The sequence below is a fragment of the Cydia pomonella genome, chromosome 18 (genome assembly GCF_033807575.1).
Source record: "Cydia pomonella isolate Wapato2018A chromosome 18, ilCydPomo1, whole genome shotgun sequence".
Lineage (NCBI taxonomy): Eukaryota > Metazoa > Arthropoda > Insecta > Lepidoptera > Tortricidae > Cydia > Cydia pomonella.
In genome coordinates this window covers 2,797,933-2,810,711 of record NC_084720.1, presented here as the reverse complement: position 1 = coordinate 2,810,711, position 12,779 = coordinate 2,797,933, and the positions used below count along the sequence as shown (strand labels likewise).

General features: G+C 40.0%; 1 protein-coding gene across 4 annotated transcripts in view; it reads left to right on the top strand.

The window, feature by feature from the left end:
- Positions 1–11,284, top strand: part of LOC133527819 (zwei Ig domain protein zig-8-like) — a 299,524-nt gene extending 288,240 nt beyond the window's left edge. For 3 of the 4 annotated variants that reach the window (XM_061865002.1, XM_061865000.1, XM_061865001.1), the window contains 2 exons: positions 7,975–8,143; positions 10,977–11,283. In XM_061865002.1, coding sequence (XP_061720986.1) covers positions 7,975–8,143; positions 10,977–11,077 — 270 coding nt within the window. In that variant the 3' untranslated portion in view covers positions 11,078–11,283. Of the gene's footprint in view, positions 1–7,974; positions 8,144–10,976 lie in introns of all 4 variants that reach the window. The other variant, XM_061865003.1, reaches the window with a different exon arrangement.
- Positions 11,285–12,779: the final 1,495 nt, after the last annotated feature.

Here is a 12,779-nt window from a genome sequence, read left to right as displayed (position 1 = left end):
CCTACGAAGCGAGAATTGCTGAGTATTATCATGTCTATTTTTGACATATACGGCCTACTTGCACCTTTCACAATAAAAGGAAGAATAATTATACAAGCGACATGGAAATTAAACATTAACTGGAACGACCATCTACCTGAACAATTATTTGCTGCCTTTCGTGAATGGATAACCCAAGTGAAGACTATCAAGGATTTAAAAATACCCAGGTGGTATTTCCTCAGCCCCACACAAGGTCATACACTGCAGCTGCACATTTATTGCGATGCTTCACCGAGCGCCTACGCATGCGTTGCCTATTGGCGAATAGTCGACAACAATAACAGCGTACGGGTTGCCTTTATTGCGAGCAAGAGCCGTGTGTCCCAAATTAAACCTACGGTGACTGTCCCTCGAATGGAGCTCCAAGCTGCGGTGCTAGGATGCCGCCTAGCATCAGTCATAGAAAATGAACACAGAATAAAACCTACCGCACGTTTTTTCTGGACAGATTCTTCAACAGTTCTTCACTGGATAAGAAACGAAAACAGAAACTACAAAGTATTTATTGCGAACAGACTGGGAGAAATTGACTCTCTAAGTAAAATATCAGAGTGGCACTACGTTCCTACAAGGATGAATATAGCAGATGCTGCTACCAAAACAAACACGTACAAATTAGATGCAAACAGTGAATGGTTCTGCGGTCCAGCTTTTCTATACTTACATCCCAACCAGTGGCCATCCGCATCTGAAAAACTTAACGACATAGATGAAGCAAACCTAGAGAGAGTACTTACCATAGACGATACCTACCACAGCGACTTACCGATTCCAGATCCCGGCAGATTTTCATCCTGGCGGCGTCTTTTGGGAGCTATGTCGACCGTGATAAAATTTGTAAATAAATGTAGAAGATTACCTGAGCGGACTGAGTACGATATCATGAAACAGGCAGAGAGTCTAATAATACGCCAAGCCCAGCATGATACATTCGGTAAAGAACTGGCTGCACTTAAAACCTTTAAAAGTATAGAAAAAAGCAGTAAGCTAATTAAGCTATCGCCGTTCCTAGACGAGTATGGCGTTCTACGTGCCGGAGGGCGAATTGGCGCAGCCTCCGAAGTCCCCGTGGATACCAAGCAGCCTATCATTCTGGATGGCCGCCACCAAGTATCAAGATTAATTGCCAGACATTATCATATACGGGCAGCTCACGGAAATCAAGAGACCGTGGTGAACGAATTGAAGCAAAAATACTGGCTTATAAAACTACGACCTACTGTAAAATACATATCAAGCAAGTGCATGCTATGTAGACTTCGTAAAGTAAAGCCCCAGATTCCCAGAATGGGTGATTTACCTGCAGCCCGAATGGCACACCACCAGCGCGCCTTTACGCACTGCGGCGTCGACCTATTTGGACCAATGGAAGTTACCGTTGGGAGACGCAGGGAGAAGAGGTACGCCGTATTATTTACTTGTTTAACAGTGAGGGCAGTACATATTGAAATAGTCTGTTCACTCACCTCAGATTCTCTCATAATGGCTCTGCGTCGTATGGCAGCCAGAAGAGGTTGGCCGTATTGCCTTTACTCCGACAACGCCACTAATCTTCGAGGGGCCGACATTGAGTTAAAACGAGCCATTCAAGACATTGACACCGAGGCACTGAAGAAAGTAGGAGCGGCACACGAGATAAACTGGACGTTTATCCCTCCTCTCAGTCCCCACTGGGGAGGCGCCTGGGAGCGACTAATCGGAGCTACAAAGAGATCTCTTAAAGTAATCCTTAAAGAGCGCGCGCCCCGCGACGAGACCCTCGCCACTGTAATGGCCGAAGTGGAAGGGATAATGAACAGTCGCCCTTTGATCCATGTTGCCGTCGAGCCGGGGAGTCAAGAAGCTATTACCCCAAATCACTTCCTGATTGGCTCATCTTCCTTGCTTCCGGTACCAGGAGCATTCAATGACTCAGAGTTCTTCCTGCGCAAACAATGGCGCATAGCGCAACGCCTTGCTGATATGTTTTGGAAGAGATGGGTCAAAGAAGTACTACCCGAAATGATACCACGAACCAAGTGGAACCAAGAGGTGAGGCCGCTACAAGTGGGAGACATAGTGTTCATAGTGGATCCCGACGGTCCTAGAAACGTATGGCCACGAGGCGTAATAGAAGAGACATTCGCAGGCAAAGACGGCCGAGTAAGGGTAGTTACAGTGAGGACAAAATCTGCAACACTGAAGCGACCTGCCACACGCATCGCACGGGTTCCCATGGGAGATGAGTGCAGCTAGGGCTGCACTAGGGGGGAGGATGTTGACGCTAGAAACTCATACGTAAAATCTGCCATAAATAATAATAGTTTATAAATACATAAATAAATACACATATATATCATGTAAAACTATAATATAAATATCCTAATGTTACTTACCTGTAACGCCATCTGTGTACCTAGTTAAGTAAAACGTTTTTTATAATAAAGCGTAATGTGAAGGAAATGGTATGCATGTGTGCATCGGTTGACCTCTAGTCGCCATTGCACCTTGTCGAAGCGCACACGTATACCGTTCGCTCGCATTTTTGGCAATTTTCGACTTAAAACCGTCTTCTCACTCCCGCACCATACCTACAATCGACACCAGCGTTGTTTTGACCTCGATATCTATAAAAACCATGTATTATCGAAGACCAGGCATATGCTGGTCGTTGGACAAGTCAGTGTAATAACACTGTTCTAACATTCAAATTCCCTCGGCTATATTCCAAAGCAAATAGTGAATTTAAAATTGAAAGCTACCCACAAATGGGTGAGGTCGTTTCGGTGAACGACGTTAAAAGTTTGGATATACAAATAACACATACGTAATTGGAACAAACAAGCCAATGTTCAAATGAAATTACAAGCAACAAAAGTCGTAGTTGTGTTTCTGTAATAATGACCAAATAGGGAATTTCACACTAGTTAAAAGTAATAATTTCACACCGTGTACCAAATAAAGCACTAGAATATTATTAAAAGAAAAGCAAACGGCATTCAAGTCGGACAAAATTTCCTTTGAATTAATTGAAAATAACTACAATGACTAGGTAATTTTGCCGTGACATCATATGTCTGTTGCTCATATCATAAATGAATAAATATTTGTGGACAATCTTACACAGAACCCCTAGTGTAAATTTATTCGATAGCGTGACGTGACGTACTTTTTCTACGGGTCATCTATAATAATACTTTTTTTAATTTCAAACCTAAATAATTTATGAAAATTGGTAAGTCTCAGTAGATAAAATTGTAGACATAAACGAGCGACTCCCGCCCCGCGCTCCGCGGGTCAGCCCCTTTAGTATTTTCTATGGGAGCGCGGTGGCACGGGATTGGTCTATTTTTTAATAGTAACAGCGTATCGAAATTAATCTTATAGTTGAGTAAGAGCGCGTACATGAAAACTACGCAATTATAGTTTGGTATACAAAATCTTAAATCAACCATACAGTCGACGAGTAGAAAAAGAATATTATAGTCGAAAGACTTAACAAAACGACCCAATAACATACTTTACAAAGTTACATTTCTCCGTAGCAAACGCCGAATGTACCTAATAACGCACGCAATCAAAGAATTGGCGTAGCCTGGCCGTTCGGGAAACTTCTAAAGTTTTATTTACAAGGAAACTCGGTGATTTGAAACGATGCCAAAATGAGCTGCGACTAGCCAGTTTGCCAGAAAATAAAATTGTACCCGCACTTGGCCTTTGTTATAAATTGAGCTAATGCCCTAGTTTTAAGACGCCATCTTGAAATTGGTTTTGTCAAAGCATTGAGTGCGGATGACAGCTAGACGTAACGGACGTATCTATTTTAAAGAATGAAAAGAAAAAATATGTTTAAGAGGAGCTACGTAGCTGGCGGTTATCGTATTTATTTAGTTGTTTGCGTTGTGGTTAGAAACGTTTTTAAAGTTACCCCACTAAAAATATTTTATGTAGAATGTTGCCAAGACGATACCATATGGCTCGCACTACCAAAAAGTTATCAGAAAGATCTCGTGTAGATCCAATAACTAATAATTTCACAAACTACACCCTAGTCAAAATATGTGGCGTGGCCGTTTAGTTACTACAATAACTATTTTATAACAGATAAGTAATGAACAGTGATTAAATTTTTCACATTACGCCCATGTGACGGAAACGGCCTTTATCTTTGTCCCAAAATACATTTTTTATTTTTTTTTCCTAAAATAGTTATTAAAACGGACCAAAGGAAACGTTCGACGTTAAGACGGAATGCATAAAAATAAAGATATTATAAAGAATATATACAAAGTCAGCTAAAATAATAGCTCTTACTAAGTCAGGTAAAAATCTTTAGCATAAAAATGCATACACATTTCTTGTCCTATTTTCTCGTAAAACACATAGTTCCTCACAAAACCTGGTTTTATATCCGTTCGAATACGTCTTTATACGCTTGGAAAATATGTGTTCAGTGACTTGAGAAACATTACGTAGTTGGAAACTCGTAAAATGGCTTTCTTCGAAACGAGACTACATAACGAGTCGTAGAGAAGGGCATTATAATGTAATTGGCATTATAATGCCCTTCTCTACGACTCGTGAAACATGACTTCATATTAGGTCTTGAAATACTACGTATCCGATGCGATGAAGAAAGATGATATGTAATTAATTTCATTGAACGTCCATAAGTCGAGCGGGCCAGACGGCATACCAGCACTTGTGGTTAAGCAGTGTGCTCCTGAGTTGTGTCCCGTGTTACCGCGCCTTTTCACACTCTTTAGCAAGAAACGGCATGTTCCATCTTCGTAGAAGAAGGCCATCGTGCACTCTGTGGCTAAAAATGGCGACAGATCGGTCCCCTCGCCTGTAGGCCTATCGCTATTAGCTGTCTTCTTTGCCAGGTTATAGAGCGTATAGTTAACGCAAAGCTGATCAGCGACCACCGGTATGGTTTTCACCACAGTCCTCGACTGGTGATCTTATAGTGTATCTCACACACCGCTGGGCTTCGGCCATTTAGAGTCAAGGTGAGGCATGGCAGTTAGCCTAGATATAGCGAAGGCGTTCGATCAGGTCTGGCATCGGGGTCTCCTGTCGAAGTTACCATCTTAAAGATTGCCGGAGGGACTATGCAAATGGATCGCTAGCTCTTTGCCCGGCAGACGCATACGAGCCGTAGTAGACGGAAGCTGCTCCGCTAGCATGGACATTGACGCTGGCGTCCGCAAGGTCCAACGCTGTTTCTACTGCACATCAATGACATGTTGTCTATCGACGATATTCATTGCTATGCAGATGACAGTACTGGCATACTCAGTACTGTCATCTGCATAGCAATGAGGCGCGTGAATTAGACGTAAGTGGAACATTTTAAAAAGCAGCCTTACGAGATGATGCTTAATTAAGTGGACTATAGGATGCTTTGTGCCATAGTCATAAAATGAGTAGACGAGTCGACCCCCCACTCTAATATTTCTAATAAGCCATGAATCAAAAAATGGCGACAGCGAACTAAGTCGGCTTTTCTTTGGCAGTGGTTTACCTGTTTTAAGAAGTTCGTACTCGTTAGGAAAAGAGTCTTATTGGGACCTACGAAGAAGTAGAACTGAAGCCGATTCTAGCTCAACTAAGGTAAGACCACCGGTTTTCTTAGTATTTTCTTTGTTACAATTGTGGATGAATCGTTGCTCCAAAAAGCGGCTTTGGAACTCTCCTGGATCTCTGATATCCGGTTTTTTACAAAAGGACGCAATGAACAAGGAGATGATGATAGCCAACCCATGACTATCATCGAGTCACACCAAAATACGCAATGGTCTGGTTTCTAGGTAAGTGACTCAAGAACCTTTGTGCACAATCTTGCGCCTCATAAGGTCCTGCAAAGCTCAAGACGAGGAATAGTTGTGGCCTTAATAGGCGCGACTTTGCTTTTTGATGCCAGTAGGTGAATACCCACTGAGCCATCCCCAGCCACGGAGCGTACAGGCAGGCTCCGTATGCTTTCTCCGACGCCTCACTGAAGACGTGGAAATCAACAACCGTAGGTGTATTGCACAAGACCCAGCGAGGTATCTGGACTTTATTAAGATAAGGCAGAGATTTCACAAAGTCTTCCCAGGATGTAAGTATGTCTCCTGTAAGCGGATCATTCCAAGAACACTGGTTTACCCAAAGTTTCTGCATTAGTATTTTCGTCTGCACTATACAAGGCGTTACTATTCCTAGAGGGTCAAAGATTTGGGCTATGACTGAAAGAATGTGCCTTTTTGTGACTACTTTTGGTAACGAGATGTCTATGCGAATTGTAACTGTCTTGAGCGCATCTCCAATTAAGACCCAATGTTTTAGACAGCTCGTTCTCGCTCCGATCCACACATTCTTTCAGACATGGGTTCTCACCGACGGCTTTAAGAATCTCTTCATTATTAGACTGCCATTTACTCGTACGCAAGTGAAATTGGGCATTTTTCAGCGTGGTTGTTACATTACGACACAGTGCCGTAGTGCCGTTGGAATACTCTGAGGACCTACCGCAAATATCGAAGTTCGCGAATTGTGGGCAATTTTATCTTTGACTCCGATTAAGGCGTAATTAGAGTGACAGAGAAATATGCCCACAATTTGAGAACTTCGGTGTTCCCGGTAGGCCCTCTTAACTTACGAGTGTAATTGTCAATGTTAGTGTTTATACATGAGGTTAGCCGGTCGAAGTACTTAACAGATGGCACCATCATAGATTGCCTTGTCAATTCCTAGAACTATGTCAAATTCTAGTTTTTTTTTAATATTATGACCTGGATTCCAGCCCTTTAAGCCAAATCTTAAAGAACAATATTAGAGAAAGGAGCAAGCTCTGATGGCGCCATCTATGCAAATCTTCGACAAATGGCAACCCTAATTACAAAATATGTAAATACCTAGGTACTTATTTCAGTGCGATGATTGGGAATAACAAATTTTGCATAAAATTTTATTATATCAATAAATTACAAATGCATTAATTATTTATAGAAACGCTATTATATCATGTACAGAGCCATCGGCATCATGCGCTGGTACAAAGAGGATCAATTAATATAAAATTCGTGTAATATTCACATTTTATAAATTAAATTATTATTGCATTAATGAAAACATCAAAATTTTAATTATAATTACTTTTTTAATTATGCTAGCAGTATTTTATTCGAAACTCATTACATTATACGCAAAATACGCTTCGCTTGTTGTCTACATTCAGACAGACATATCAAGCAACCGAGTAGTCGTCGATAGTTAAAAACATCATCGAGTATAATAACGAAAATTAAAATAGTACCAATTTATTGATGCAAGTATTCGTGTGATGAGTATGGATATTTGTTCCTGACAAGGAAAGGTACCCAACTGTCCGGTTCTGATTTGATTTATATTTATATATGTTATAGAGTAGTCTAAAATAACGGACACGTATTTTTTTTTAGCTGCCCAAACTCAACTTATTGGGAGAAATTGTCCTCCAAAGTACTAAAAAGTTACTAAATCTTCTAACTCCTATAGAAAGTGATGCTCAACTTGCTAGTTAATGGCTTGTTTGAGTATATGTTTGAGAGCAGGAAAAAATAATGTAAACGTGTTTTGTTATATCTGCTTAAACTCAAGTTGTGAGTCATCGGTGTTTTCTATGTATTTAAGTATTTATAAATATTTGTATATTAATAATATACAATATGTATATCGTTGTCTAAGTACCCGCAACACAAGCCTTATTGAGCTTACTGTGGGACTTAGTCAATTTGTGTAATAATGTCCTATAATATTTATTTATTAATTTAAGTACCCATACATACATTATGTGTGTGAGTCCCAAGAAAACCCGAAATCATTAAATCTTGGGACTCGCAAAACGACATATTTTGCACACTTGCATTAAAATCTATTATGTTTTTTTTTAATAACAATGCATAAAAGAACATGTTTCTTTCCCAGGAAATAAACTACGACTCCCCCCGCGGCGGGGTGTCGGTCATCACAGAAAAGGGGGAGACTACCACATCCCACCTTTTAGTGCAGCGGGCACGAGTGCCCGATACTGGCCGTTACACGTGCGCCCCGGCCAACGCCAATCCGAAATCCGTGCAAGTGCACGTTCTTAGTGGTAAGTGTTAGGCGACCACGGCTCTCTCGGCTATAACCGAAATCGAAGTTCGTCGATTGCGGATATTTTTCTCTGTCACTCTAATTACTTCTTAGTGAGATTAGTACAGTACAGTTGTGTGGGGATCTTTCTCTTTTAATCTGTGGCTGCGACGAGCGGTGGCCAAAAGTTTGAGCGAGACACAGCGATCCGACCTTTCCTTCTCACCTATGGCCGCAGCTCGCCGCTGCCGCCGCCACGTGCAGTCGTGGCCGGGCCGTATGAGTGAGGCCACACTGGTGCGTTGCGTTTGCGTCGCGTTGTCGCAACGCATTAATGTGGCATGTCATAAAAAATATTTGTAAAACGACGCAGCGTTGACGCTGCGGCGACGCTTGTGACGAAACAACGTGACGCAACGCAACGCTAGACCGGCAGGAACACAACACTAGACCCTACTCATAGTGTTGTGTTCCTGCCGGTACTTTTGGTGGTGGGTGGTTATATTAATTTGCGTATTTATTTTTGCGGTTGGAGGTTGGGTACATTAATTACATGTGAAAATACGTAAGTAAGTATAACGGGTTAGCACTGATTGACTAGCACGTTATCTTGTCGCGGATAAGCAAAGTAATTATTTATTTATTTTTTTAATTCGGAAAACCAACAGCTTAAGTAAACTAAAACTAGGTTAACATAAATATGTATCAGGGAAGCCAATTACAGGTTTCCACAGACAGGATACAAAGGTAGTCATATTACAGGTTAGCACAAAATTAAAGACTTTACAAACGCCAAAACATGCTATGAGAAAAGAAAGAAATAATTTGTTTCTTATTTAAATCAATAATTAAATTAAACCTATGCTAATCTTCTGCAGGCAGGGGAGCAAAGAAACTAGATGCCATGAGGTTTTTAATTATAGCAGGTTTCATTAGATGTAAATCCAGTTGATCGTTGCTATGACACAGTTCATTCATTGACCTCGGAGCTCGGACAAAGTATGAATTTTGACGATAGTTGGTTTTGGTCGGTGGAAGTGACAAAGGTCGGTAGTGTCTAGAAGAAGCTCTGGGGATACGAAAACTAATATTCATAACCAAGTAATATTCGTTTTAATAATATGGATTTCCTCAAGGTAACGCCTGAGTCATTATTTCAAACATAAGCTACTTAAATTCTCTTGCTTAAGACTTTGCCTTGCCTCGGGTAAAAATAGACAAAGTTACCAAGCGTGTTGCGTTTTGCCTACATCATTGTTGCGACGTAATAATCTTCATGGCCCATAAAAAGTCTCATTTGGACGCAACTACATTGTCGGAAATTGGAGACTTCCAAATGAAGATATAAAACCTATGGCGCTTAAGATATACAATTTGAACAAATTGTCTCCGATTTTGCATACAATTTTTGGTCGAGTATTAATAAGTCGGTTTCTGACGCGAATTATTTTGAAAGTATTTTGTATGAAGATAGTTTAAGACCCGAGACGGGACATAGGATAGTTTTTACTAATCAATCATCATCATATCACGCAAACGAAATCGTGGACGGAAGCTAAGTAGTTTTTCTATAACTTGTAATTTGGACAATAGATAGAATATTCTTTATTGGCACACCTCGGTAAAAAGATAAAAGAAAAGAAAATAAAAAATTGATTAAGTAAATTTAGAGGCAGATAACAGGCGGTCTTATCGCTAAAGAGCGATCTCTTCCAGACAACCAGATTGTTCGACAATAAACAAACATAAACGTTAGGAGTTTTTACGAAAAAAAAGCATACTTAAAACTATCCAGCTCAAAAAAAAACACGAAAATCGGTTGTGAAATGCCATCTGGATGCCAATTCGAATTTACATTTTAACATGAAAATAATGTGTAAATGATATAATCACTCTCCCATGGGTCTCGCTTGCACGTACGAGCAAAATGCACGCGCAAGTTATAAATACATAAATGGCGTCCGGACAGCAGAACATACGAAAGTATTTTTGCTTAACGTCGGGTGAGAATACGTTTGTGATATACGCCACTTATATTACATTGGTTTGCAGGAGAGCGAAAAGGAGCAAAAAAAATTCTTGAAAAGTTTTATATTTAGGAAATATCAACTTATTTATCTTTATTCACATATATTAATATTATTATGTTCACTAGTTATAGTGCCTTATAGTACCATACAGATATTTTGTTTATGTTTTGAATATGTAATTTTATGATAATTTTCTGTTAACAGTGTAAATTATCCTATAAAATGCGGATACGTCACAATATTTAAAAAAAATAAAGTTTTTAGAGAGCGGATAGAGAAGAGTCGTGGAATATAGGTATTAAATATGTTAAAACGGGTCACTCGTGTATTTTAGGTCGAAAACGCTTGACATGTTTCACTCCGTTCTGAGGAGTGTCGTCAGTCGTCGTTGCGTTGACGAACCGGCGCAGACTGCGGGCCGCAGCCCTCCGCGCCCGATGACTCGGCGCGGGTGCCGGTGGCGGCAGGGGAGGCGAGAAACTACCCTCGTTTACGGCATTATTGTCAAATAATTGGTTGAACACAACAAGCACTACGTTATTCGCTAATGGTTCGTCCACACTGTCCACCGAATATATTGACTCCTATACAAGCAAAGAGAAAAGTCGTATTCTCTTTCCACACAGACTCTAAAAACCGTGTCAATTATAGCATTATATCTGTTATTTTAGGAATCATAAAAATACGACTTTGCTCAAAAATGGATATATCACAAACGACAACCGACCAACCGACGTTAATCTGAAACAGTTCGGCACGCTTAGCTCATGATTCGCGCTCGCTCAATAATATTGGTAATTTAAGTGACGTATTTGTCCCCAGGAGAACACCCAGCAGCAATGCAGCACGGTGGCCAGCTGCGTCTGCAGTACCCGCTGTCGGCGGCGCTGCTCAGCCTCATCGTCACCCTTATGGGATGCTAGCTAGACGGAGCTAGACGTATAATGGCCTGAATGCTTTTACTGATATTTGACTTGTTTCGACTAGTCCAAACCTACTTCAATGTAAGGTGCGGTAGGTACCGAGAGAAGTGAAACCGTACCGCTTTAGATTACGATATGGTTACCAAAAATGTAATAAGCAATCTTGAGGATTTTTGCTTATGGCTTCAGCGATTCGAATCCTGATTTTTTGGCTTTCGGTCGATGGAAAAATCTTCAACATAGGTATAAAAGCAGAAAAGCTAAAAATATGAAAATTGCTATAAAAAAATTCTTCAGCGATTACTTTTCTTTTTTTTTACCTAAAAAAAAATTAAAAAACATGGTAACCGGCGCGATCCTCAGTAAGAGTCAGAGAAGACCACGTACTTACGGGGCCTTATTATTATTATTATTATTTCTTTATTTAAGACCATCGGGGATCATTGTGTTAGTAAATTAGGCTGCCCGTTAGAATGTTTTCATATTATCCGATCCGATATCAGATATCGAATGAACCTCGGAGATGCAAGCCCTTTCAACACATAAAACGTGTTTAAAGAATGTGATACTCATCTAACATGGATCTGACATCATTCTAATATGAGATGGTTCCAATCTCCTTTATAGGACCTGCTGTATTGCGCATTATGACAACCAAAAAGTCACTTTTGACACAGATCAGTATCATTTTGGAATAAAATTTGTAAATAAATATTACAGGACATTATTACACAAATTGACCACACAGTAAAGCTCAATAAGGCTTGTGTTTTGGGTACTTAGACAACGACATATATAATGTGTATCTGAACGTAAAGTAAAAAAATTAGACTGTTTCATAAATTTCCTATGGGAGAGTCAATTTTTTTTTTTCGCTGTTTCGTAGTTGGGTCCATAGTAAAAGTTGCTCAGTATGACCTAAACATTAAAGGGTTTCAGTAATTGCTTTACCTACATACTGTATAATATAAAAATACTTAAATACATAGAAATCACCCATAACTCAGGAACAGAGGGCCTACCGCGAACCACGTTCAACGTGTTGCCTCCCTGTCACATTTACGTACGAATTTACAAGTGCGATAGAGAGGCAACACGTCGAACGTGGTTCGCGGTAGGCCCTCAGATATCCGTGATTATAAAACGAATAAATGAAAACTCGAATTGGCCTGTAAGCGAGCAACGTTAAACTGTTTGCACTAACACAATCAATGTAATTCTTAACTACAAAATGGCGGCCAAGTAACGCTATAGCTTCTAATGGAGTCTTCAGTACTAACGCTAACGAAGCGAAGTTGTGCTTTTGCTTCCTAGCTCAGCTTACAAATTGTTTTAACTAAGACAATATAGGGGGATAATTTTAACGTTTAATGCTATGAGCAAGCGAAATTCTAAAGTTTAGTACGGATTTTATATTTTTATTTTATTTTTGACGACCGTCTGGCCTAGTGGGTAGTGACCCTGCCTACGAAGCTGATGGTCCCGGGTTTAAATCCTGGTAAGAGCATATATTTGTGTGATGAACACGGACATTTATTTCTGAGTCATAGGTGTTTTCTATTTAAGTATTTATAATTATATATTATATATATCGTTGTCTAGGTACCTACAACACAAGTCATTGAGCTTACTGTGGGACTTAGTCAATTTGTGTAATAATGTCCTATAATATTTATTTATTTATTTTTAATTTCCTCAGTTG